The sequence below is a fragment of the Papaver somniferum genome, unplaced genomic scaffold (assembly GCF_003573695.1).
Source record: "Papaver somniferum cultivar HN1 unplaced genomic scaffold, ASM357369v1 unplaced-scaffold_19, whole genome shotgun sequence".
Classification (NCBI taxonomy): Eukaryota; Viridiplantae; Streptophyta; class Magnoliopsida; order Ranunculales; family Papaveraceae; genus Papaver; species Papaver somniferum.
Genome location: NW_020628818.1, coordinates 19082456 through 19110078, shown reverse-complemented (window position 1 = coordinate 19110078; position 27623 = coordinate 19082456). Strand labels below are relative to the sequence as shown.

The 27623-nt window shown below is 36.2% G+C and overlaps 2 protein-coding genes, 1 long non-coding RNA gene and 1 pseudogene across 4 annotated transcripts; 3 read left to right on the top strand and 1 right to left on the bottom strand.

Moving 5' to 3' along the window:
* The first annotated feature begins 12640 nt into the window (after positions 1-12640).
* On the top strand, positions 12641-13800 carry LOC113338279 (mavicyanin-like). Its single transcript, XM_026583722.1, has 2 exons — positions 12641-12990; positions 13195-13800. Exons 1-2 carry the CDS (start codon positions 12816-12818, stop codon positions 13527-13529), a joined length of 510 nt encoding a protein of 169 aa, XP_026439507.1. The 5' UTR covers positions 12641-12815; the 3' UTR covers positions 13530-13800.
* A 2212-nt stretch (positions 13801-16012) lies between these two features.
* LOC113339057 (S-norcoclaurine synthase-like) lies at positions 16013-16908 on the top strand. Its single transcript, XM_026584461.1, has 2 exons — positions 16013-16212; positions 16335-16908. Exons 1-2 carry the CDS (start codon positions 16026-16028, stop codon positions 16715-16717), a joined length of 570 nt encoding a protein of 189 aa, XP_026440246.1. The 5' UTR covers positions 16013-16025; the 3' UTR covers positions 16718-16908.
* An 899-nt stretch (positions 16909-17807) lies between these two features.
* LOC113338796 lies at positions 17808-21633 on the top strand. 2 transcript variants are annotated; one of them, XR_003354858.1, is made up of 9 exons: positions 17808-17953; positions 18711-18791; positions 19756-19944; positions 20036-20123; positions 20275-20328; positions 20434-20494; positions 20758-20820; positions 20904-20955; positions 21419-21633. It is a non-coding gene; the product is annotated as an uncharacterized LOC113338796 (long non-coding RNA). The 2 variants fall into 2 exon arrangements; XR_003354859.1 differs by lacking the exon at positions 17808-17953 and adding an exon at positions 17992-18604.
* Positions 21634-26116: 4483 nt separating this feature from the next.
* On the bottom strand, positions 26117-26856 carry LOC113338635 (annotated as a pseudogene).
* Positions 26857-27623: the final 767 nt, after the last annotated feature.

The window sequence follows — 27623 nt, the reverse complement described above, 5'->3', positions numbered from 1 at the left end:
TGTTGTTTCTTTCACAACGTCGCTACATTGAAGATCTTCTTTTTCTTCCAACATGCAAGGAGAAAAACCGGTTACAACTTCTTTTAGCACCTCCATTGAGCTTCACCCGGTTAATAGTCCTTTACTTTCCGACGTTATTATGTACAAGAGTTTAGTTGGTGGTCTTCAATATCTCTCTATGACAAGACCGGACATTTCCTTTGTTGTTAATAAGGTACGTCAATTCATGCATAAACCTATATAAGCTCATCTTTTTTTTGTTAAGCATATACTTCCATATTTGAACCATACTTCTACCTTTGTCATTCTACTTCGTCCCGGCCAAAATCTGCATCTTAGTTTTTCGGCATATACTGATGTTGATTGGAGGATGATCATCTTGATCATCGTTTTACGAGTGGTTGTGTTTATCTTGGATCTAATATCATTTCATGGAGTTCTCGTAAGCATAGAACAGTCTCTCTGTCAAGTACTAAATTTGAGTACCGTGGTTTGGCTATTTCCACTGTTGAATTAATGTAGAATAATCTCTGCGTGAACTTCAGGCTTCTATTGATTTTCCTCTCACTCTTTGGCGTGAAAACTTGGGAGAAACCTATATTACCATGAACCCAATATTTCATGGTCAAACGAAGCACATCGAAATTGACTTACTTTGTTCGTGAGAGAGTATAGAGTGGGCAGCTTGACGTTCGGTTTGTTTCGTCTAAGGATAAAATTTCATATATCTTTACGAAGTCCACTCATAAGGATCATTTTTGTAGGCTTCGCTCTAAGCTCAATGTCATTGACAATCCAATTAGATCGAGGGGGAGTATTGAAAATATAACAGTCATGACCTAATAAGTCACGGCTATATTTAGTTTCCTTTGATATACTAAGTATTGTGTAGGCAATATCTTATAGAAAATAATCCTTGTATATTTTGTATCTTTAAATTTCTTGTATTCTAAGGACTATCTTCTTTAATTCTAATGTTCTAAATATACAAGATTTCTTCGTGTTTCTCATCTATTAAGAACACCTAAAATTACAGTCTCAACTGAAATGAATATATTCAAAAGACTTGGATAATTGATAATTCTTTTGCACCATCAACAACCAAGAGTTTCTGGTCCGTGTATCAAATGTTGGACACAAACTTGATATTTGGATGACCGAAGGGAGTCCTTCTATGTGATCACAATGGAGGCCAAAAATGCAATCAGATGCAATGCTTTTTTTTTTTCATTTTTGATTGATTCAATTGGACATGAATTAATCGTTTTTTTTCCAAAATTGATTTGATAATCAAAGAGTTATAATACCCAACTACTAATAAGGACCATCAAATAAATCAAAACGCGAGTTGGATGTTAATTATTTCGACCTAAAATCCTTGAAAAAACCGTATCCTAATCTAATTTGCCATAGTTTTATACAATTTCATTCCATTCAACCAAATTGGATCGAAATTTATCGTCGTTTTCCAAAATTGATTTGATAATCAATGATTTGGGGTCCCCATTTATATTTCAACTCCATCAAATCGGTTGAATCCGACCAATTTTAACTTCAATTGCTTCAAATTAAACTAAAAATTTGAAAAAGTGTGGTGCACAGAAAATGTGATATAAAACAAAAACAATTAGTAACGTATATATTGTGTTCCTAATTAGATTTTCCGTTACAAATTAAAGTAATCGAATCTTTGATCGGGCCCACCGTGCGCGGTAATCTAGTTATGATATTTATGCACAATATTTTGAGACATAACAACATCCTTCACGCACAGTAGTATCGGTGACAGCCAAAGAATTTGCACCACACGAGCAAATATCTGGTTGCATAATTTCATTTTGCCAAATGCACCTATCTAAGAATTGAATGATATAACCGAACTTTAATTTACTTTGTCAAAAAGATTCAAAATAAACAGAATTAATTCAAAGTTGAATTACCCTGGGCATAAGTTGGAATGAACAACAAAAAATACTATCATGTGCATATAGGTCTTTATTAAGCTAAAGTTGTAACAATAAAAGGTACTACCATATAGACTCTCGTCTGGTTTAAAATGCTATACTCTTCCGAGGAAACAAGAAAGAAGACCCAAAAATGTTGTAGCCATGAATAAACTGACATACTCTCATGTTCAAGTTTTGATTTGTACTTTGAGTGATCCTGCAAAAACGTCCATTCGGAAGTTTCCAACATCCCACTATAAAGTGGCTTTCCAAATCAAACTCAATATCTATCAAAAAAAATAAGAAAACACAAAATTGGTTAAAAAAACCAAAATCAACAATTCCTGAATGAAAAGGACATTTAGATTTTAATACTGTTTAAATGGACAAAAATGTAAAAATAGTCAGGATGTAAACAGTTTCATCCTACCCATTTTCAAATGTTTTTTATTATTTTTAATTTACATCGGGATGCATCCAGTTTCATCCTTACTATTTTTTAAGTTTAAGTCAGGATGAATCCAGTTTCATCCTTGCTATTTTTTTAGTGTCCATTTCACCCATACTAATTTTATACTCGTCCATTTGAACCATGTTTTAAAAATATTTGGACAAATGACCCATTTTCCGAAAAGAAAAATATTATTATTCGACTAAATAGTAATATTCTCACCTTAACTTGTTAGGCTTCCAACTAGTTTCTTGTATGGTAATATTATTACTTGACTAGAAAGGAAATAAAGATTATTTTCAAAAAAGAAAAAGAATAAAAAGGTGAAGTAAACTTAAATTGGTACATATTAACATCAATCATAGGGAGGATCCCCTTACAATAAGAGGGAGGATCCCCTTACAACCATGGAAATTTGGGCGCATGAGAAGCTGGAGAATTTATTCTCATTTTGGAAGTATTACAAAATAATTTAATGGTATAAGGCTAACTCCTATGGACTAGATTGGCCAAAAAGTGTTGTAGATCATGAAAAAAGTGTGGGAAAAAAGTTAAAACTAGCATTGGATAGTTCTCTCTCCTAACAAGTGCTCACAGTTCAACTATCAGCGAGATTGAAAAGTTGAATGGTTCAGCGCTCAAAAAGTGTTGTTAACGCCGAACGGTTCAGCGCTGGGAGATAAATTTTATGATCTAACAGCTGAGATTTAAAACGCTGAACCAAACAGCGTTTTATAGTGGTCCCAAATGACGTGGATGACCAATCTAGCTGCTAGATATCTAGCCCATATGACTTAGGAGTTTGTCCATGCTGACGTGGATGGCCAATCTAGCAGCTAGATATCTAGCCCATAGGACATAGCCTAATTGAGAAGATAATTTCTTTGAAAACATAGTTCTCGGAAATATTTCAAGGCAACTAGTTCAACTTATTTTTGAGTTTTACATTGGATTCGGCATCAGAATTGCAAAACAAACAATTTGGAGAAGTCAGCTTTCCTGCTTTGAATAAAACGTCTCTTACCATAACTACGCGTATGGCTTTATAGCAGCCTCGGTAAATGTATCACATTTACCAATATGTATTTACTTTAAAAAAGCAATCAGTTGTTTGACAGATTTTCACAAAGTACACGTATACTGGGAAAAAATATCTAGCAATGTCAGAGAGAATAATGCTGCTAAACAATTTCTCAGACAAGATGATGAACAATTTCATTAATTTCTTGATTTTTTTTTATTACAGACACATGACACAAGGCACAGATATTTATTGAACTGATTGGCCGACATATTACAGGCTGTAACAGCTAACACCAATAGCTGACTGACACGTAACTAATTTCTAACACCAATAAACAATGAACACCTGGAATAGCTGACAGTGCACAAGATGCATTACACGCTAGAAGACTTATTCTCTAAATTGGAAAGCCTTGTTGACTACAAAAGCTATATCTGTCCTGCTAATTGTAGCATACTACAAAGCACCAACTACACTTCGATCACTAAATGGTTCAGACTGAGAAGCAGAGTGTGTGGTAGCAATTGGTGTAGATGAAGAATGAGCAAATGACATTTTTGTCTTGAGTAGCAGGTTGGATATATATTGTTCTTGAGAAAGTAAAATACCTTCACTGTTTTTAGAAGCTTGAATACCAAGAAAGAAGTGCAATTCTCCCAAGTCCTTGATTGCAAACTCTCTACTCAGATCAGCAAGTAATTGATCAATATCTGTAGGTGAACTCCCTGTGACAAGAATGTCATCAACATAGACAAGAACATACAAAGCTGTAGTAGATGTAACTTTGAAGAACAAATAAGTACCTGTTTTGGAAGGAAGAAAGCCACTTTTCAGCAAAAATTGACTAAGCCTGTCAAACCAAGCTCTTGGAGCCTGTTTCAATCCATATAAGTATTTTTGGAGTTTGCAAACATGATTGAGTAAGAGCTTATCATCATACCCTGGTGGCTGAACCATGAAAACATCCTATGATAAATGACCATGCAGAAAAGCATTTTTAACATCAAGTTGTCTGATGTTCTATCCCTTGTAGAAAGAAATAGAAAGTATTAATCTCATTATTGTTGGTTTGACAACAGGGCTGAATGTATCTTGATAATCTATGCCTTCAACCTTATTAAATCCCTTTTCTACTAATCTAGCTTTGAACCTCTCAATGGTGCCATCAGCCTTTCTTTTGATTCTAAAGATCCATTTGCAGTCAATGACATTGTCAGTGGAGCAATCTAACACCAATTTCAAAGTTCCATTTTAAAGTAATGCATTTATCTCTTCATCCATGGCAGCTCTCTACCTTGGATCCTTTCAAGCTTCAAAGTAGCAAGTGGGAACTGTAATATCTTCACAAACAGTTTGAACTTCTGAAGCAAATACTTTTGGTTTAAATATGCCTTTCTTTCCTATTGTTGTCATAGAATGATGATTAACAGTTGGAGCAGGTGTAGATATAGGCACTGAAGAAGAATTAGTAGGTGGAGATGACAGGTCAGCATCCACTTCATTAGAAATAGCAGTAGAAGTAACTGTAGATGATGGATTCTCCATATGTGAAGTAGAAGCATTGTCAGATGGAACACCTGTGAATAGCTGATGATATGGAAACTCTGATTCAACAAATACAACATCTCTTGAGATAATGATCTTGTTGGTAGAAGGATTGAGGCATCTGTGACCTTTGTGCATTTTACTGTAACCCAAAAATATACACTTGATTGATCTTGGTTCCAATTTATGATTATTGAATGGTTTGAGACAAGGAAAACATGCACAACCAAAAGTATGTAGCAGCTGATAATCAGGTTGATCTGAAAAAAGCACTCAAGTGGTGAAATTTTTTGTAGTGTAGGTGTGGGAAGTCTATTGATTAAGTACTTGGCAGTTTCAAAAGCATAGCTCCAATAAGAAATAGTAAGTGAAGCATGAGACAATAGAGCAAGTCCAGTTTCTACTATATGTCTATGTTTCCTCTCAGCAGTGCCATTTTGAGCATGAGCATAAGGGAATGAAACTCTATGGCCTATACCACAATTGTCCAAATAAGTGGAAACACTCTCCTCCCAAGTCAGACTGTACAAATTTAATCTTTCTGCTCAGTAGGTTTTCAACATGAGATTTGAATTCGATAAAAGTATCAAGAACTTATGACTTATATGCCAAAGGATAAAGCCATGTAAATCTGTTGTAAGAGTCAATGAAGGAAACATAGTACTTATATCCATTAATAGAGCAAATGGGAGAAACCCATACATCTGAGTGAATAAGTTATAAAGGACCATACACTTTATTGACACTAGTAGAATATGGCAAAGCATGACTCTTAGCTACTTGACATGCAGAACAAACTTGAGAAGATAAATGTTAATCAATGACTTCATCTACAAAAGATAAAACATGCTTCAAAGTGTTATAGGCAGGATGACCTAGCTTAATGTGCCAATTTGTTGATCTTGTAGTGGAAAAAGCTTGCTTGAGTTGAGCTGCAGAGAAGTCCGAATGATATAATCCATATTTAACAGGTCCACTGAGAATAACCTTGTGAGTAACCAAATCCTTCACAAAGAATGAATCAGGATGAAATTCAAAGAAGCAGTTATTTTCTTTTGTAAATTGATGCACAGAAATAAGATTCTTTGTGATGGCAGGTGCATGAAGAACATTAGACAAAGTAAATTGAACATTGTCATGCTGAAAAATATAAGAACCAACATGTGTAATGTGAAAACCTGATCCATTGACAACTTTAACTTGATCATGACCTTGATACTCTGAATGAAGATTCATATTAGAAAGATCAGAAGTAATGTGATGTGTAGCCCCTGAATCTGGTACCCATGCAGAACTAGAAGAAGCAGTGGAAGTTGGATGATCATAAACTGCAAAGGCTTCTAGTTCTGGATACCAAAATTCATCATAGCCTTCTCCATAGTAATCATAACTAGTGTTATAAGCCTGAGCATTTGAGTTATTATTGTATCTGTATTTGCAAGTAGGAGCTAGATGACCATCTTTCTTGCATATTTTACAAGGAGGAGTACCATCATTATAAGGAGCTTGAGATTTTGGTGGAAAGAAATTTTTGTGATTAGATCGACCACCATGCTCAAATCTTCCAGTTCTACCACCAAAATCTGATCTACCACCACGAAAACCACCTCTATAACCTCCAGTAGTTCTATGACCTCTATTTCCATTAAAAGAACCTCTGTAATTGGAACCTCTATAATTTGAAGATGTATACCGTGGAGGACCAGAGTAATTCTGATAATAAGCAGTAGAAGATTGCCAGTAACCAGGGTACTGAGAATCAAAGGTTGAATAAGAAGGTGTATGAGAGAAGTGTGATTGTTGTGTGGTTACATTTGCAGAGGCTGATGTAAGATCAGATTTAGAATCAGAATTCACATGCAGTTCTTCAGAGAGTAATAATCCGAGCAACTCAGAAGAGGTAATGAGGTTATCATTCTTTAATTGTTGAGTGGTTATAGATGTTGTAAAAGCATTGAATTCAGGTGGTAAACCTTGTAGGATATGAAATACAAGATCCTCATCAGAAATTGCTCTACCAATTTGTGCTAGCTGATATGATAAATATCTAGCCTTATTGAAGTAAACAATCATTGATTCACTACTTTTCTTGAGATTAACCAAATCAGATTTAAGTTGCATCAACCTTGATTTAGTAGAAGCATTGAAATTATGTTCTAATCTAGTCCAAATCTCATGAGAGAAAGTACAATCAATTACCTGTGAATGAGTCTCTTCAGTGTAGGAACTAAATAACCAAGAAAGTATAGCTTGATCTTGATTTATCCAGTAATTGTATAGCGTATTGCGAATGAAATCATTGTCTGGATCAGGATCTGGTAGTGTTAAGGCTGCAAGAAGAGCTTCACCAGCGGTAGATGTTTTCCGGAAGAATTTAACTGGACATTGATAAGATCCGTCGACAAATCTGTAAATATTATAACTTCGTAATAGTGGTACAATCTGAGATTTCCATAAGGTGTAATTGGTTGATGATAGTTTTGATGATGGTTTCAATGTAAGAGGGATATGTTTCTCAGTTTCAACCATTGTTGATGTTGTTGTTGATGAAGAAATTTAGGGTTTGATGATACATGTATCTGATACCATGTCAGAGAGAATAATGTTGCTAAACAATCTCTCAGAGAAGATAATGAACAATTTCATTAATTTCTTGATTTTGTTTTTCATTACAGACACAGGACACAAGGCACATATATTTATTGAACTGAATGGCCGACATATTACAGGCTGTAACAGCTAACACTAATAGCTGACTGACACTTAACTAATTGCTAACACCAATAAACAATGAACACCTGGAATAGCTGACAGTGCACAAGATGAATTACACGCTAGAAGACTTATTTTCTAACAAGCAACAAGAGTCATACAGTAATAGAAAATGAATTGACCAAAGTCGAGCACATTCCAAAGTTATTATCTATGACTGGTCTTGCATTTTTTTCATCCAAGCATAACCGTTATCACCATTTTTATTTTTTATTAAATGGTGACCTTTTCATAAAAAAAATGATGTCAACGAGATCTCGCATGAACAAACCATTGTCATATATCAGGAAAAAACAATTAAGAATAGATCATGCAGAGCTGCTATGATTTCATGCAACATACTGGCAGAAAAGATCTCGAATTCAATGGTTACAATCGGGCGATCTTAACACAACTTTTTTCCATACTAAAGCAACCATTCACAGGGCCTATAACAATATACAACTACAACACCCACAAAACAACTGGGTTAACAAGAAGGAGGACATTGTTCAACTCATTTTAGATCATTACTCTCAACAGTATACGGCCCACCTACAGTGATCGACGAGGATATTTTTAAAAATATCAACTCAAGATTAAATCCCAGACAATCAGAACTACTTACCAAGGAAGTAACTACAGCAGAAATCAAACAAGTCCTATTCTCCATAAATTCCGAGAGTGCTCCTGGTCCAGATGGTTACACAAGTAAGTTTTTCAAAGTTTTCTGGGAAACAACTCACTCCCAATTGATAGAAATGGTTTGAAGTTTTTTCAATGATCTTAGTATACATCCTCTCATGAACCACACAAATATAACACTAATACCTAAAGTCGATCATCCATCAAAACCATTATAATTCAGACCCATAGCGCTTTGTAACGTCACATATAAAATTAATGCAAAAATCCTAGTCAACCGTATTAGACCCATTCTCCCCTTCTTAATAAGCCCCTATCAAAGTGACTTTGTACCACAAAGATCAATTCACGATAACACAACAATCGCTGCAGAGCGCTTTCACCATATCAGAACCAAACCTCACCAAGGAACCAAAAATAGCTCTCAAATTGGATATCCAGAAAGCCTATGATAGCTTAGATTGGGGATTCATCAAAACCGCCTTCACCAGGCTAGGATTTCCATCAACCTTTATAGATTACATTATGTTATGCGTCACAACTGTTACATATTCGCCTCATGGTTACATCAACCCAACTAGAGGTATCAGACAAGGAGGCCCGCTCTCTTCTTATATTTTCATCATATGTGATGAAATCCTGTCTACAAATTTAGGAAACCTTCAAAACCAAAAGCTAGTTCAAGGACTTAACATATCAAAGAAAGCACCACCCATTATTCATTTAATGTATGATGATGATCTATTAATCATATATAAAGCCTCGACTCAGAGTAACCTTCGTCTTAAGACCCTGCTTCACTCTTATGGCACTTCAGCGGGCCAGGTAATTAATACTTCCAAATCAATAATCATTCATCACCCGAGATTGGATCCGATCAAAATAAAGTAATTCTTCGATATGCCGGCAACATCAAAACCTCCAACCTATCTAGGAGTCCAATTCAAACAAGGAAGAGCTTCTAATCACACCTTTGTGCCTCTTCTGCAAAGATTAGCTCGAAAAGATAAAAGATGGATGACAAAATGCCTAACTCCAGCTGGAAGACTCATTCTCATCAAATCCTCCCTAATCCCCACCTCAAACCACCTTATGCAAACACAAAACCTACCCAGCAATGTCCACAAACAAATATATCGTATCACCAGAAATTTTTTCTGGGGACATGATTCGACAGTTAAAAAGCTTCACCCTATTGGCTGGGATAAAGTAACAAAACCAGTATCGGAAGGAGGGTTAGGCATAAGAAAAAGCAGCGATCATAACAATGCTCTTCTCATGAAAAGAATTTGGAATTTGCATGAACAACCCAACTCCATCTGTGGAAGTCTTTTAAATGAAAAATACCTTGATCAACAACCAAGGGTTTGATTACATACCATCATCCTCCAGTGCTCAATGGAGACAACTAGCATCACTTGTCCCCTACCATTCAACAATTGATATTTCATCGAATTGGTAATGGGTTATCAACACCAATAGAAGCCAATTGGATTCCACATTCATCAATTCAAATCTAGACCCAGCATAATGTTACCCGATCCGAAAGGTAGCTGATATCATTGAAAAATTAAACACCCTTCCCAATCTTGTATCCCAAAAAAATCATAAACATCCACCTTCTCCAAGATAGCCCCCAGGAAAAAATTATCTGGCCACACTCAAAATCAGGAAAATACACTACTTCATCGGGATACAAATGTCAAACCCATGGTCAACCTACTCAGATTCCCCTCCCACCTACCAAATTCCTATGGACCTTACCGTGTCCACCAAAAATTCGGTTTTTCTTGTGGAAAGCAATCAATGAAGGTCTACCAACCTTCTCTCATTTACATCACATCCATTTGACCAACTCTGACATTTGTCCTAGATGCAACGCTGATCCAGAATCAGCGATTCAATGCTAATTCACTGTCCAACGGCGACAACATCTTGGAACACCTTGATCACTCAACTTTCAACCACACCAAACTCCAACTATCCCCATACATTTACCTTAACGCCTCAGACAACCATTTCCCATATCTTACAACAATCAGCACCAACATCTGTCATCTCCTCTTTCTGTTATCTACTCTGGACCTTATGGTTGGCTAGGAATGATCTAATATACCTCCAAAAGTAAACAACATCGAAAGAAATCTTAGTCTGGGCTTAAAAAAAGCAACAAGAATTTTCTGCGGCCCTAGATTCCTTACCCCCGGTCCTACCAGGAGATTCACCGATACTTAACCACCCAAGAGGCGCCAAAAAAATCTCAACAATCTCGGTAGGATGGTCATCTCCGAACATGAACTGGATTAAGATCAACACAGATGGGGCAGCCAGGGGTCATCCGGGCTTTGCGGGTGCAGGTTTCATTTGCAGGGACTCCGACGCACAAACATTAATGGCTCTAGATCAACCTTTAGGAACTACGACTGCCTTAACTGCAGAAACTTGGGCTCTGCTTTTGGCATCAAGAACATCAACAGAAAGTCAATGGCCAAAAGTTCTCTTTGAAACGGACTCGGAGAACCTTCTGCATTTCATCACATCCCCCCGGCACCCCCTCCCCCCCCCCCCCCCCCCCCCCTCACATCTCAGGGATGATTGAGGAAATAAAGAATAGAATTCGACAGATTCCGCAGGCCTCTATCCAACACGACTACAGAGAAGGAAATCAAGCAGCAGATGGTTTGGCCAATCATGCGGCAGATGGAAGTCAAATGGGAAATTTCTCAACCAAAATATGGGACCAGGAAATCCCGATCTTTATCAGTCAAATTCTTTATCATGATTCCGTGGGTACCACATACCCACGCCAAACTATAACCTGATCCTTTACTAATAAAATGCATGCTTCAAACAAAAAAAAAAACCATTGTCATATGTGAAGTCCAACGTAATGATGGTGGTTTTATACCACGAGTCTAGTAATATCTCAAATGGAGGCTAAGTCCTATGGGCTAGATTTAATTCAGTGTCAGATATAGCTAAATGTGCCACATGTCCAACTCATGCTCTCGTGTCCCTTGTCCCTCCTAACATTTCGCAGGAGCGTGTGGATTTCAGATGGACCTTATATCAATTCATAGGAAAGCCTTACTTGAAGCTTTAGCTGAAGAACTACCGGCAGATTCTAGACCAGCTGGTGTGGTCGAATGTTGGATGGGCGAAAGGAACATGATTTATGTTTTAAATATTTGCTACTTTCTCAACCAGGGGATGTAGCTCAGATGGTAGAGGGCTTGCTTAGCATGCGAGAGGTATGGGGATCTATGCCCCACTTCTCCATTTTATTTTATTTTATTCCCGGTTTTTTTGTTAAGACTCAATGAACCAAAACGCTCTGCATACACATTTTCTATGTAGTGCAATATTACAATCCCGTTTTCTATGTGGTGCTCACAAAATTAGACAAATGTGCGCTTCTCTTGGGTTCAAGAGACGAATCTTTTTAAAGTCGTTTTTGTTTCGGATTGTCTTCAGTTGGTTGATTTTGTTAATGGAGATTGTACAAATATTGGGTGGTCGACTAGTGATATTTTGGTGGAGTGTCGGAGTTTGATTCCTAGTATTCAAATTTTTAAACTTATGTATATTAATCGTGTTAAAAATAGACTAATTGATCGGCTTGCTCGTCATGCTAGAAAGTATTGTATTAAGGACAAATGGGTTTCTTTTCCTTCCTTTTTGGCTTCTCTTGTAATGAAGGAACCCTTGGTTGATGTTTGTAATACTTTTTTAAGTTAATGACAGGTGATTTTTCCCGTCAAAAAAAAAAATCATCAACAATCAATTCTAAATTTGAATTACTGTAATCAACAACAACAAATACTATCATGTGCATTAGTTCCTTATTAGGCTAGAGTTGTAGCAATCGAAGGAACTAGCATAGACTTTTGTCTAGTGTGAAATGCTACACTTTTCTGAGGATACAAGAAAGAAATACCGAAAATGGTAGTAACCATGAACAGACTGACCTACTCCCACGTTCAAGTATTAATTTGTACTTTTTAGTGATTGTGCAAAAATGTCTATTTCGGAAGTTTCCTAACATCTTACAGTGTAGTGGCTCTCAAAATCAATTTCTATATCTAGTTATCTACCAAAAATCGTCAATAAAGAATCACTCGTTCGAACTTGGAAAATAAGAGTAGTAATTTATTGGTGAGCGATTTTTAATTACATTAATTCAGTAATCAATTTAATTTCTCTCAAATATTCTCAAATTCCTTGTCTTTCTATGCACTTTCCTCAATGTCTATATAAGGAGGGTACTTGGGTACTAAATTCCCACACCCATTAGCTCTTGGCATTTGCTTTACAACTTATTTGTCAGAAAAATCTCCCAATTCCTTCTGTCTCTTCTTCAATTGCCTTCTCTCTTTATTAACAATACCAGTCTTCTGTTCTTGTTCTTAATTTGTTTTTTGAATCTCATACTAATAATCACAGAATATTGATCATGGGTCTCGTTGAAAGAGTTGTGTTTTTCATGGTTTTAGCTGCTTTATGTGTTGCTTCTTCAATGGCTGAAGTTTACAAGGTTGGTGATGGCAATGGATGGACTGCTGAGGAACACATGCCTGATTACCAAGAATGGTCTGCTTCAAAAGCCTTCAAAATTGGAGATTCCATTGGTATTTTACGCTCTATTTCTTTGATTCTTTTCCTAATGGTTTTAAAGCTTCTTGATTAAGTCATTAAAGATCATTTGGAGATATTTCTTTGTTAACTCTCGTACACATGATTTTTGATGATTTTGTTCCGGGAATGTCTTTTAATTCTTAAAATGAAGTTCTAACCTTTCTAGTTTTTGTTTCTTTTCTGTTGTTTTTGGATAGCTTTCGAGTACGATCCAGAGTGGCACAATGTTGTCCAAGTGAGTTACGAGAACTACAAGAAATGCAACGCTTCATCACCAATCAAAACCTTCACTTCTGGCAAAGATACAATTCCAATTAAGGCTGAGGGACACTTATTCTGCATCCGTGGAGTTCCTGAACACTGTGAAATGGGACAAAAAGTTGATATTAGACTTGATATTGGAGTACTTGCTGATCGTGCTACCCCTGAACCTCCAACAACTTCAGCACCAGCACCTTCTTGTTCCGCTCCTGCACCTTCACCATCAGTCAGTGCTCCAGCTCCTTCACCAAACAGTTCTGTCTATTTCTAAGGGTTTTACTGGAAAATTGGGTTTCGTTATCCTTGCTGTGGTAGCTGCAGTTGCTTACTAGGAATTGTTATATATGATGAGATCTTGGTTGTTACTTGGTAAGATGAGATCTTAGTTTGCTTTAAACTGTTTTTATAAAACCCATCATAGATTGATATGGATTTTACGGTTTTACTTCCAGTGCCTAGCTAGTATCCGCTGTTGTTGTGGCCCTTGCTATCTCATGTAAAAAGAAAATCAGCAGATAAATAAATATTAACATTTGGTACGACATCAATTTGTAGAGTCTCTAATCTAACACTTACGAGGGCCTTATAATGAAGGGAACTTCATATTTAGCCACAACATCTGCCGCCTTATTTACAAAAGTTCTTACCCCAGCAGTAAAATCTTGGACGAGTCCTTGCACTTTGCCGTTCAAGGTTAAAAGCATCTCCATTTATCATTCACAGCATTAATCTTGGACGGGTTATCTGACACAAAAAAGACCTTGTCTAGACAGTGGATACTTATGAAGAGATTTTGATGCTTTCGTTACGGTAAACATCCACCGAGCTCACATTTGAGCTTGTTTCGTTTGTTTATGCATTTATGTCGAGATATTCATATCTATAGACCCCAGGTTGTGAAACTGCTACCACCTGGGTCTAAGCAGGCTCCTCGTGGTTGAGTAGAATAGCGCTTCTGTAGATATTTCAGCTTCACTAGCAGTTCCTGGAATGATGGTCGGCGTTTTGGCTCACTGTTATGTTAAATTACAACCGAAAGAAACAGTAAGATACAAACAAATAGGAATATACGAATTAAGAAGCGGGGAAAATCTAATTTCCATGTCCTCGGAATCACTATAAGAGATACATTTAAGTGAAAACTACAGCCACACCCATTTTCTCATCTTCCACCACTGTCAAACCCACGCGTGTAAAAGTTCACACGCGCATCCAAAATTGGCGTATAAATTCTGTCGAAACCCAAAATTTTCAAAATTCAGTTTTCTTTTTATTTTATTTCCAAGTTTATTTTCTTTGTACTGCATAACTAGTTACGCATATTCTTTTTGCATCTGCAGTGATTTATGATAAGCATAACTGCATAATGTCTTATGCATTATTTTTCTCACTTTTTCTGGTTATGCATCAGTTTTTTTAGATGCATAAGACATTATGCATTATTTTGTTTTAGCTGCATATTATCTTATGCATTACTTTTTTCACTTTTTTGATTTATGGATTTTTATACACGTGTATAATGTCTTCTGCATCATTTTGTTTAGTGCATAAGACAATATAAAGGGAAAATTTAGCTGCATAACTTTTTTTCTGTTTCTTCTACTTGATTTTTTCTTCTTCGTCTGTTTCATCCATTTTTGTTGAAATGTATTCTAGGGTTTAGTCAAAAATGATTTACTTCTTTGAATCATCGATTTTAAATGATTTATTTCTTTAAATGATGGAGAAAAAATCTTTGCAGATCCGTTACAGAGATTAATGGAGGAATAGGGAAAGAAACCGGCAGAGAAGAAAAAAAATTATGCCCAAAAACGATGAAGGGTAATAGAGTCTTTCAGTACGTTTTAAATATTTTTAAATAATTATGGGTGCGACTGTATCAGAAATTAATTGTGGGCTTGACAGTAAGATTTTTTTTTTTTTTTGGCCTGCGCCTACTCAGAAAATGAGTCGGCTTTCCTTAAAATGATGGGCTTGGGCCATAACCAATTTTCTCAGATAAGATGAACACACTGATCCAGATTCAAAGTAACTATTTCACTGCTTCAAAAGAAAAGAAAAAAAAGTACCGATCAAAAAAAAAAAGTAACTATTTGAGAGCGAAGTCAATAATTGGCACCTAAACTGTAGTTATTGCACAATCGGAATGTATAAGCGACATGCTGCATTTACCTTTAGCACAAAGGTATTAAGAATATCATTGACATCGAGGTTCAACATCTACTTTGTTTTTATTCTAAATGAGGTTCAAATCCGACACCCTGATTATTTTTTCTAATACAAAAGTAAAAGGGTGTGGTTCAGAATGTGCATAATCTATATTCCTTAGTCCAAACAAGTGTCTTACCCGTCCCATAGAGCAAAATTCACTTGAAGCTGTTGCATAGGAAAATGATGCCGGCCCTTGACCTTAAAAATATCAAGGAAACAAGAACCGTCTTTCCCGCTGCCCGTGTGATGATCATTCTATTCATTTCGTGCTGATTTAGTAGTAGGTTATAAAGATCACCATTAATTTCCAAGGAAAAATTGAGACTAATTAAGCAGTCGATACATTTTCCAATATTTTTTGACTGATGGTCGGTTCTTCTAGTACAGTGGAAAGACTTTGAACGACTTTTTCTTGATGTTGAAAATGATCAAAGATTACACCATAAAAGGCAAGGACTGGTGGGTGAAACATCAATTTGCTTAACTGCGAGTTCTATAATATATCTAATCAAGCGGATAACGTAGGACTAGCTAGGAGCTAATTTGAAGAACAGAGATGCGGGAACATGCAACAAATGAGATGGATGTCATAGGTGCATCGGCCGATGAAGTTTGGGCGGTATATGGCTCAAAAGATTTGTGGAAGCTCATGGTCAAGCTCCAACCGGATGTTTTTGAGAGAGTTAATCTTGTTGCCTTTGACGGAGGAGTAGGCACCATTATCCATATGGTAATGACCCCAGGTAAGCATTATTTATTTGTAATTTTTGGCAGGATGTTTAATTTCTTGTTAATACGAAAAATTCAGTTCAATTTCAATTCTAAAACTCAAGCAAGTAGTAATAAGATTGATTGTGCCTTTTAGGTTTCAAGGGACTTCGTTTACATGACTTCGATGTGGAGCTCGTAAGGATTGATCATGGCAATAAGGAGCTAGTTGTTCAACAAACTAGAGGAGGATATTTGGATTTGGGATATTCTTTCTTTCAGATTACATATAAGATATTGGCAAAAGATGATAGTTTATGTGTAATTAGAACAACAACATCAGTTGAAATTGACGAAAAATTTGATTCAAATGCTTCGACTGTCGCTGTTGATGAGATATACGGGATGGCAAAAGCGATTGCTAAATACGTACTTGATAACAAAGCAAGAAAAGACTGTTCCTTGGCTTTGGGAATTCCAACACCAGTAATGAAGCAGGATGATAAACCAATGACTGTTGGGGTTGGGATTTTATTGTAATCGGGTATTGTTGTTTGCTATGGTTTTGTACTTTTGTTGCTTTCCTTCGTGTCACATTCATGTAGTGTATAGGATTGCTGCAATCATGGACTGCCGTAAATGTGTGGTATTGTACAGTAATTATCTTGCATATATGCGAATTGAATAATAAACGTCACCTCATGAACGCGCAATTAGGTATCTCTATCTAATAGTGTTTGTTAAGAGATGATTTTTGGGTATCAAAATACTAAAATATCATTTGATTAATTAAACATATTATGAAAATATCATACTATCCTTCCCCCAAAATAAAAACTTCAAATTTAAAATCAAAAACCAAAATTCATATCCCTTTCACTATCGACACTCGTTAGGGTTAGGGTTTTGAAAAAAAAATTCTTCCGTCGTTCTTCTTCATCGTTCTTCATCCTCGATTCAAAAATTTCTTCGTCGATTACCCTATTCTATAACCATGGCTCCCCGAAAGAAACCCAATCCCAAACCGCAACCAAAATCAAAATCAATAGCTCAATAAAAACAAGAAGAAAGGATCAATCGGATTGCTCCTGAAGAAGAAGAAGAAGAAGATGATGATGAAGAAGAAGAAGAAAATTCGGACAATCAAACTCTCGGAAAAATGGCTTCTGTGAGAAGGTAAGTGATTCTGAACTGTTGTATTAGTATTTTGAATCGAATTAGGGCATTGGGTTTAGGTTAGAATCGCAAACCCTAACACAGTTGAGTTGCAGTAAATTCTGGCACTGAAGTTAGTATGAATACTAGGCCGGTTTTGTGTTCCGGAATTGAATTTAGTATGAGACCATGTCGGTATTGAGTTACGACGTTGATTTTAGGTTGAATACTACGCCTGCTAGAGAATTAAAATCACCTGAAAGTGTATGCTTAGCTCCGGCATTGATTTCAGGTTGAATACTACGGCGACATTAGGTTACGACATTGTTGTTTAATTTTGCATATATGTCGGTATTGTTCTTTTGGTATCCAGGAACAACCTAGGAGTTACCTTCGAATATCGGCATTGTCTTCATTTTATCGACAATACCGTCTTTAGGTCCCCGCATAGTGTATTTTTAATTTACAATTCTGTTTGATGGTCTCGGCATGGATTGTATTTCGTGAAACAATACCGGTACTTGTGATTCAATGCCGTAATCCATCGTTTATGATGGGCATTATCATCACCATCGAAGAGTTTGAACCTAGTCACGCTCTACAAATCGGGCGACTAACTCAGTAAGATTTTTCAATCTACGTTCTTCAATTTCTAGGTCAAACCCATAAATTTCAGGTGTTTTTTGCTTCGATTTCATTCTTCATGATCAGCAATCATTAAGTCAGGTGGATTTATGGATTCTGGTCTTAAATCCACCTGTTTTGATGAGTCTCATTTAGATAATTCACAACCTAATTTAGAAATGTCTTCTTTAAAAATCCCCTCAATTGATTGCCTGATGATTTGTTTGAAGAGGCTTTAAATCCATGGAAGTTCTTGCTTATAGGGAGATTAAATTTACAGTATATCAAATTTCACTAGTGGAAAATGGGATTTTTAAGTCTGTTAGGATTTATAAATAAGACTACCTAGGGCTTTCTTAATACATTTGGCTATCAACTTTTCATAACAAAAATAGAGAAAAGCAAATCCTTCTATTTCTTTTTAACGGTAAAAAAGAGATCTGAAAATTTAAGAAGAGAGAGTTGTTGAAGAGACGAAATCAAATCTCAAAATCTTTTCGATATGTTTCAATCAAATCAAATCTCAAACAAATTTCAGTAAAACCGTAATTATTATTTTTTACCAAATCGAACCAATTTCAGCAAATCCCTAATTTTTTCTTCAGCCTTCTAATATGACGTTAGGGTTTCAAGATTCAGCATGAACATGTATAGCCAGAATTTTAAAACCCTTGTTTCTTTTATTAGCGGATCTTTTATCTTCTTTTCTTTTTTCAGCAAAAATTAATTTTCTTGTTTTATTCCTTATCAACAGGTTGATTGCTGGAGTTTCCCTACACCAAGATGATTTTGAATTGCTGCTGTTAACGATTCGTTTATTGCAATTGATTACATGGTATAATTATTTTTTGTCGTGATTAATCGATCATTTATATGTTTGTTTTACAGATCTACTTAAGACAATTGTCGATCTGGATAGAATTGATTTTATTTGTAAACTTAACAGATAAAATTTATTTTACAGTGAATCATGTTACTGAGATTATTTTTCCTTTTTATTTTGGATTATGAATGACTGTTCGATCTTTTATAAGAACTAAGTCTCATTAATTTTGTTTGGTTGGTATTGATTTTCTTAAATTTAAAGATTTTAGATTGATACATTTGTGAGCAGAAGTTAAGGACTTATCGACTTGTTTGTTGATCTGACAATTGAAACTTTATTGATAAGTTGTATCTTTACTGTGTTTAGTAATTCCTCTCGATGAGAAGGATGCCTAATGAGTTTCTTTATATATTTGTAAACATGTTTGCTGAAATACCTTAATTTGTAATGTCCAAATGAAGTCCAAATGAGTCTAGAATAATCTAGTTAGTCAGATAAGTATAAATGTGACAATTCAGAATAGTTTAGAGCAACTGAGTCTAAGGTGTGAAGGATTTAATCAAACTAGTCTATAGAACTCCAAGGAATTTGAAAGTCAGTTATACAAGTTTCTAGATAAGAAAATTACAGATAAAACTAGAGTATAATGATGGTTTGTAAAGCCTATAAATAGGAAGCGCGGTATCACTTGTTAAACGGAGCAAGAACAGATTAATAAGAAGAGAAAAGTTCAGAAACTAGAGTCTTGCTTCACCACTATCAGTTCCAGTTACTAGGAGCAATTCTAACTACGTACCATGCTCGTATATATCTGTAATATCATCGAGTGGTTCTATGTTTCCGTAAATTTCAACAATTATAAATTATTTTGGGTAGTCTTTCATTCCTAGTTCTGTAATTATTTTGTGTTTAGGAGATGATTTACAACATGATTTGTTAATGATGGTTGGTGTATTTTTTTATGTAATCCCAGACATTCATGCTTAAGTAAGACACCGTTCAAGGTCAACAGAAGCACCACGAACTCAAGGTTAAGGACAGCAACAACCTCATCTTCAATGAAAAGCAAGTTGCAGTCTTTGGTTGCAGAAACCCTGAGGAAATCGCATTGGCTGAGTCTGGAGATGAATACAATGTTGAGTCACTGTCTAGGCAATCACCGGTTAGTCTAGTTCTCTCTGTCATTTTTTTCATTGAATTAATTTTAAGAGTTATGGAGCTATATCTTATGTTTACTGAATCATGTATTTCAGCAACACAGAAGACTGTTGATGGTTCATCAAGCAAGGACTGGAGAGGTGGAACGGATGCTTCATTCTTAGCAGCACTTTTGCAGCTAAGGTACTTTATTTTTATCATAAGGCAGTTTTTTGACACGTATAAAGTACTGGCCGATGTCCCGATTATTGCAAAATGGGTTTCTTTCGATTTCAAAGCATGGATTCCTTTGATTTCAAAGCATGTTACAGAATGGGCTGTTTTTATTTTATAGGTAGGTTCAGAAAGCCCTTACAAAAGTTCTAGAATCATCAGAGTGCCTTGATGGGTATGTTCATTCTATCTTTATAACTCCAAAACGTGTTACATGAATTCTTTGTGTGGCATCATGAGTTGCTGAACAACAGTTTTACATTCTATACCTCTACTGCAGAGCTGAACTTGTTGAAAATGATGAGGTTGATGCACAGATGACTCCCCAACCTGTAAATAAAGTACGGTAATGGATTTACATTGATATTTATCCTGGTATTACCATTTACAGAATTGTTTTTGTTTATGTTAAATATAGAGTCTAATACATCTTATGTACCTCGCAAAGTGGCTAAAAGGATCTTTCCTCCCCTAGTGTGTTCAGTTTCTTATTTTTCTGTTCGTATCTTAATTAAAGTATCAACGTTACACGCACTTGTTATTTTTACAAATTCTAGTGCTTATTAAGGATCATGATTGACATGACTTTTCGATGCAACCCCAGCTCAAGAGTAAGTGGACAGAGACCTACTCGATGTAGCGTGGACATTTAGGCGTATCTATCTTGGTATGTAAAAGCTAACTTTTTTTTTTGTTTCAAATTTGTGTCCTGAAGCTTTCGCTTACACGAACATCTTTTTTATTCTCCAGGTCAACCACGAGACGTGTGAGGCTCATTATGCACTAAGAACTTATTTGACAGGTTGAATTTTTGATTGTCATTCCTTCTTTAAGGTTTAATTTTTTCTTGTTAACTTGGTTTTAAAATATCATATGTTCGTTAAGTATATCAATGTCTTGTAGTTTCTGTCATCACATGGAACTTGAGATATTTTGTGTTTTCATTGCAATTGTGGTATAAGTCATTGCGTTCTTATTCATTTCAATGGGTAAAAAGTATTAATCTGCATTCTTGTTGATGGCAAATATTTGTGTTTCCTTGCATTTTGTATGCTAAAATTGTGTTACAAGTTTAGTACTAGATACTCCTAGTTGATCATAACAAGGATTCGTGTTCCAGTGCAATCGTAAAGTTATATATCATCGTGATAACTAGAAATATAGCTTACATTTGTCTGCATTTTTCTATATCATCTTTGAATGGTTCATTCTTATCGTGTTGAAACCAAATTTTTAACTAATGCCCAAGCTTATTTTTTCTGCAGGTATGTTGTGCTGCTCAGTTCATCATCATATAATTCATCATTTTGTTGGGTTTCCCTTATCTTTAAGAAAGCTTAGAACTTGTATTGGTGTTAGTTCATGTTTTGTTTATAATTTTTTGGTTATTCAGAACCCAAGTGTCAATTGAAATCAGATATGATCAGTGTGTTGTACATATAATGAATTCAAATTTTAATCGAATGGGAGTGTTTCAACTTAAGAACATTGAATGTAAATTGATTGAATTCATTCAGTTTTAGTTTCTTGTTCGTTGCTATTATAATTGATTCTAGTTTAAGATTCAACTGAATTAGTTTAGGATCGATTCAGCTGAATCAATTTTATTTTTCTTATAAAATATGATCCAGCAATATGACCGCTTCTATCAGTAAAGTTGCTGGACTGTTCAAGAAAGTCGTAATTTGAAAAATTTAAAGAATCTCAGACACAGTCGTTTTGAGTAATAAGACTACAATGTTAGGGCTCTCAAAAGCAGTCCTTTTTAGAGGTTTTAAGTGTTTTTTTGGCGGACTTTTTTATTGCATTTTCCATTAGTGTTTGTTGATGCTGCCGTTATCTTAAGACAGCAATGAAAGTTAACTGGGGAATGTAAACTCATTCCATTGGGAAGAGGATTTTTTACAATTAAGCTGGACAATGAGTTAGATCGTAGAACTATCAAAGCTGGTCAATGGGAGGTTCTCAATCAGGTTCTACAGGTAAGGAATTGGAGTTCAAATTTTAGACCATCTAATCAGCGTACTTCTAAAGCTCAGGTTTGGGTTCGTCTTCCTGGTTTGGGTCTAGAATTCTAGAAGGAGGAAATATTGTTCAAAATCTGAAAAGAAATTGGAACACCTATTAAAATTGATGCTGCGACTAAAAAATGTGAATCAGGGTATTATGCAAATGTTTTGGTTGAGATGGATTCTGCTCAGTCAATTCCTAATAAAATCTGGATTAGTACAAAGTATGGTGGTTTTTTTTCAGGATATTTCGATCCCAGTTTCTCCTAAATATTGTCATCATTGTAAAATCATTGGTCATGCAACAACTGATTGTAGAGATCAACAAACCAAAAGCAGTACTAAAGGAAGTGTACAAAGGAATAAAGGAAAAGTAGAAGTGCCTCAAATTCCTTTTGATATTTGTGATAGATCAAAGGTAGAAAGCTCTCCATGAAAGGTACAACATAGTACCTCTAATTCAACTCACCGGTAACATTTAGTGTAAGTCTCTCTAGTTACCAACATTACAACTCTTGTTACAAAGAACAACTCAAACTCTATCAAATCTGGTTTGGCAGGAGGAAGATTTAATGTTTTGAATTCTGAAGATAATAAAGAAGAGGAAGAAATAAATAAGGAAGAAACTACTATTGAATTACCTCCTCAACAATTATTTCAAATTGCTTAAGTTACTGGGCTTGAAAGTAGTGTTGTTAAATTTATTGATGCTGGTACAGGGCAGGTAACACTTGAATCTGTTCCTTTTACTTCTTGGTCATCAGTAGTTAAAACTTCTGCAGAGAAAAAAACCTCCAAGTCAAATGCTAAATTGAGTAATATCACGACTAAACAGGTTAGTCTTGTTTCAAATAATGAGGTTGTTAAGAATGTAAACATTTGGAATGGATTGCAAACATGTTTCAAATGGATTTAACTTCATTCTAAGATAAATATTTGGGAGTCATTATCCATCCAGGGAGAGTTAAAACTGCTACATTATGGCCAATGGTTGAAAAGATGCAAGAATATTTGGCAGTCTGGAAAGGGAAACTTCTGTTTTTACATGACAGATTGATTTTGATCAAACATGTTCTTAGTAGCATTCCCATATACAATATGGTTGTATATAAATGGCCATCTTCGATCATTAAAGAATGTGAAAAAATTATGAGGAACTTTCTATGGTCAGGAGATGCAGAAGTAAAGAAGTCTAAAACTTTTTCTTGGAGAAGAGTCTATACACCTTTTGCTGAAGGAGGATTGGGGATTAGAAAATTGTCAGATATTAATAAAACATTATTAATAAAAATGATGTGGAGACTCACTAGTTCTAAAGAAGATTGGTCATAAAATCTTACCCGGAGTAAAACCCTAGGATTTCCTCAGAAGTACCTTCACCAAACAATTAAAAAAATATCAGATAAAAAAATACCTAATCAAACTGATCGAATTAACTGCATGGATTTACTGTGTAACCACACGATTGTTAGAAAAATCATATGCACCCTAACAGTTCCTTCCAAGAAGAAGAAGTAGAGAACATAGAACCCATATGATTATCGTGATTGTTGACATTTGGATTATGCACCCTTTGAGATTTAAGATTTCTTGTCGTAAGAGTTAAGACAACATGCTAGAAGAAGGATTTTTCCGGCTATGGGTTTCATGAGAAAGAAAGTCAGAGAGAATAGGGGGAGGAAAATTTTACTTTACCAAATAATAAGAAAATATCAGATCAAGAAAAACCATAAACAAACTAATCGACATAACTACTGGATTTTACTGTGTAACCACACGATTGTTACCTTAAACCTAGGGTTGTCAATGGGTACCCAATTATCTGGAACCGGACCGGATCTGGCTGAATTGGGTCCAGTTCTGGGTCCTCATATTGGACCCATTAGTAGTTTTAATACCCGACGGGCAGAACCGCTAAGGAGCCGGTTAGTTTCTGATCCTTATCAGGTATACCCGACGGGTACACGCGGTTCCCGGGTACCCGACCTAAATTTGCTTAAAACCTCAAAATAAGGTATCAGCTATGATAATTCCGCCTGTCAATCTCTGAAACCTCTCTTCCTGAGAACCAAAACTATGCTTGAAAAATCGATTTCCATGGCGACTGTTGAATCGACACGATTTCTTCACTATCCCATGCCTTTTGTAGTTTAATTTTATTCCTTTTCTAGCTTAACCTATCATTTCTAAGTAATTTGATTTTCCTGTCATTATTATTGGTAGTTAATAGAGAAGAATCAAAGTTATTCAAGTTCTGGTTTGATTAATAAGGATGGGTTATGGAAAAATTCAAACTTTGAATAAGTTTTATATGGAGTTAGATGGTGTTTTTAAACGAGAAAAAAGCTAAAGAACACTAGTTGTTGTCACTGTTTGTTGGGAAGTGAATGGCTGAATTAGAGATTGTTTCGGTGTGTGAATGCTTAGAAATGTTGGGTTGTATTCAAGCATGAATTTGCAGGTGAAGAAGACATATGCGGAGCTCAATATAGAAGGGAGAGATACACCTCTTGACAACAACAAAATTGCACATAAACTGTTTGATGAAAATCCTGAATTAAGAAAAAAAGGGTAAAAATTATTATTTCATTCTTTACTTATTCGGTAATTGTAGGGGTGATTTGTCGGTGGATTTTGATTAACTTGATCGTTTAGGATATGGGATATGTGGCTTATTAAATTTCTAAGGCTTTGCGATTGAAATTACTCCTAGGCGTGCTAAAGCATCGTTTAACATTGCGTTTCAATCTATCTAATGGTGGAATGTTCTGAATTTATGCCGTTTGATTCATTGGGGAATGATATCTTTGTTTGTGTCTTTGTTCCTAAACTCAATTTAATTTCATTGGTTCACAAGCTTGGGGTTTATACTATAGTAGTCATGAGAAATTGGGAATTTCAGAAAGGGAAGAAGGGAGGCATCGAAGGATAGGATGAGGTCAGTACAATTACAAACTAGGTGACTCCATAGGACCATAACCACCAAAGATGGAGCTATAAGAAGGCGATTCCGTACTGTTACTGATGAATAATAACTTTGGTGTTTAGTTTTCATGTTAGTGCTTTTGGACCACTACTGCAGGACGAGTGATATTAGCTTTTGTTTTTTTGGAAGGCAAATGAATATGACAGCATCACCAAAATGGTACTGGGACTTTGAAAAATGATGCAATTATGGGGTGCGGTGCCAGTATATTGTATATATACTGTTTGCTCAAAGTCCCAACACCATTGCCATAGTCCAATGAGAAGTACCAAAGCCTTGAGATTAAAGCTCAGGCCTTTTTTTTGTCTGTAAGGTGTAAACAAGAATTTGAAACTTGTAACCACTGTATTCTGTTTTTTTTTTTTTTTTAATTCTTGTGTTTGAGTTGTCTGGAGATTTACATTAATGTATTGGTACGTATTTTCATCTGCATTAAAACTGGATATGAAATACTTGTTTAATACCCGGAACCGGTGGGTACCCGACTCCTTAATAGGGTCCGATTCTGGGTTCATTAATTTAGGAATCGTACCTGGAACTGTTAGGACCCGGAACCGGAAATAATAATAGAATCCAGTTCTGGGTAGTATGATACCCGGGAGGAACCGGAACAGTTGACAGCCCTACTTAAACCCTTTGAGATTTAAGCTTTTCTTTCCGTAAGACAACATGCTAGAAGAATGATTTTGCTGGATATGTAGGGTTTCATGAGAAAGAAAGTCAGGGAGAGGGATGCCTTCGTGTGCAGTAAAAAAAGACCAAAAATTTTAAGTTTTTAACGTAGGAATGAGATGGCAGTGACATGGCGGGATGAAGAGAAAAATTAGGAATGACGTGGCGCAAAAAGAAAAAATTTCTATGCAATTTGGAGAGGGAGGGTGAGGATCACCGTACAACGTAGAGAGAATTTCTATGCAATTTGGAGAGAGGAGGTTAGGATCACCATGCGACGTGTGAGCTTATATGACTTAGGATTTTAAAAGAATTAGATTTTCCGCAAAGCCTGCTTTCAGTTCAGTTTGGCCGAGAATATGAGAACCACCTGGGTAAACAATCCAAAACACAGAGTTCGAATCACTTGTACCAAAAGGTGTAAAAGCTTCTTCAAAGACTCCTCAATATTGGAAGCTATTAAATCGGGAACACGCTTGGATAGTAGAGCAATAGGTCCTACTTGTCTAAAGGAGCCACCAACGTCATGATCGCTATCCGGTAGCATCGTCTGATGGGATAAAACAATTTCAAATAGTGGATTCTCGCCAGAAGAGGTATCCGGGTCCGAGCCAACTATTAAAGCACTCGCACCGTCGGAGAATAGAGCCTGACAAACAAGTGGCCCCAAATAATCCTCCGATGGACCAGTAGTAATATTGATCGATGACATTGCGCTTGACACAACGAGTACACGCGCGCCTGGGTTGTTCTCAGCTATGTCCTTCGCAAGACGCAAAAAGCACTCCCACCAGCATAGCAACCATGATTGTACAATCCGAATCGTTGTACAGTTGGTTTTAGGCCAAGCAGTTTGCTGAGGCGGTGGTCAACACCAGGAAAATCAAGGCACGTGAGAGTAGTTACCACCAAGTGAGTGATCATTGACTTCGTCTGGCCCCATTCTTCGATAGCCTTTAATGAAGCTTCTTTAGCCAATTTTGGAAATTTCAACGGCCATGATTTCCTGGCGAACATCAAGTGAAGATCCAGCCATGCACTCATTGCTAGGGGTGTAAATTGGGCCGGGCCGGATGCATCCAGTTTCATCCTTACTATTTTTTAAGTTTATGTCAGGATGAATCCGGTTTCATCCTTGCTAATTTTTTGGTGTCCATTTCACCTTTAAGTCACTTCGTCAGTGCATTTATTGTTCTTGTACTCGATGGCTATCCCTTAAGTCACTTCCGATCTTTTACACGTATTGTCTTCACGGGTTTCCTTGGTGTCTCTTTTCTCGCGCCAAGGCCGGGTAAGATGATTTGGTGCTTCACACTTCATCTATTGTCGATGCCCTACTACCTAGGATTGCTCCACATGGATCTGTGGATTATTCACTCCTACATTTATGCCCCTTCTTTCACTCGTGTGATCGACACGAGGGAAAGAAACCGCTTCTGCTCCCACGTCCGCTGCCATGCCGTGTTTCACGCCATGTTGTTCCCCACTACACTCGTCTTTATGACCTGTTGACCTTCTTCGCCGGTTACAATTGTTGGGACTATAAATTCAAATCATAGACCCTTGGTCTTTTTCCCTTTTCCAAAACTTGCATTCTCTTTCCTTAGTTTCTTCTTTCAACTGCTGCTCTGATATCTCTTCGTCTTCTGATTCTTTGAGAGCTTCAACCATCTTTTGATCCTTCCATTGCTTTCCCCTTGCTGATGTTGCGATTTTTGCCGCTTGCTATCTTCTTTGGTTCGAGATTTCTTCCCAATAGTTCTCCATGGATTCTTCGATTCCCTCCATGACAGAGAAGGGGTG

What these genes read in the sequence shown, in the direction of transcription:
- LOC113338279 (XM_026583722.1), top strand. Translation starts at nt 12,816, where the DNA reads ATGGGTCTCGTTGAAAGAGTTGTGTTTTTCATGGTTTTAGCTGCTTTA. An exon ending in CAAAATTGGAGATTCCATTG is followed by an intron (nt 12,991 to 13,194) that starts GTATTTTACGCT and finishes GTTTTTGGATAG; the next exon opens with CTTTCGAGTACGATCCAGAG.
- LOC113339057 (XM_026584461.1), top strand. Translation starts at nt 16,026, where the DNA reads ATGCGGGAACATGCAACAAATGAGATGGATGTCATAGGTGCATCGGCC. An exon ending in CCATATGGTAATGACCCCAG is followed by an intron (nt 16,213 to 16,334) that starts GTAAGCATTATT and finishes TGTGCCTTTTAG; the next exon opens with GTTTCAAGGGACTTCGTTTA.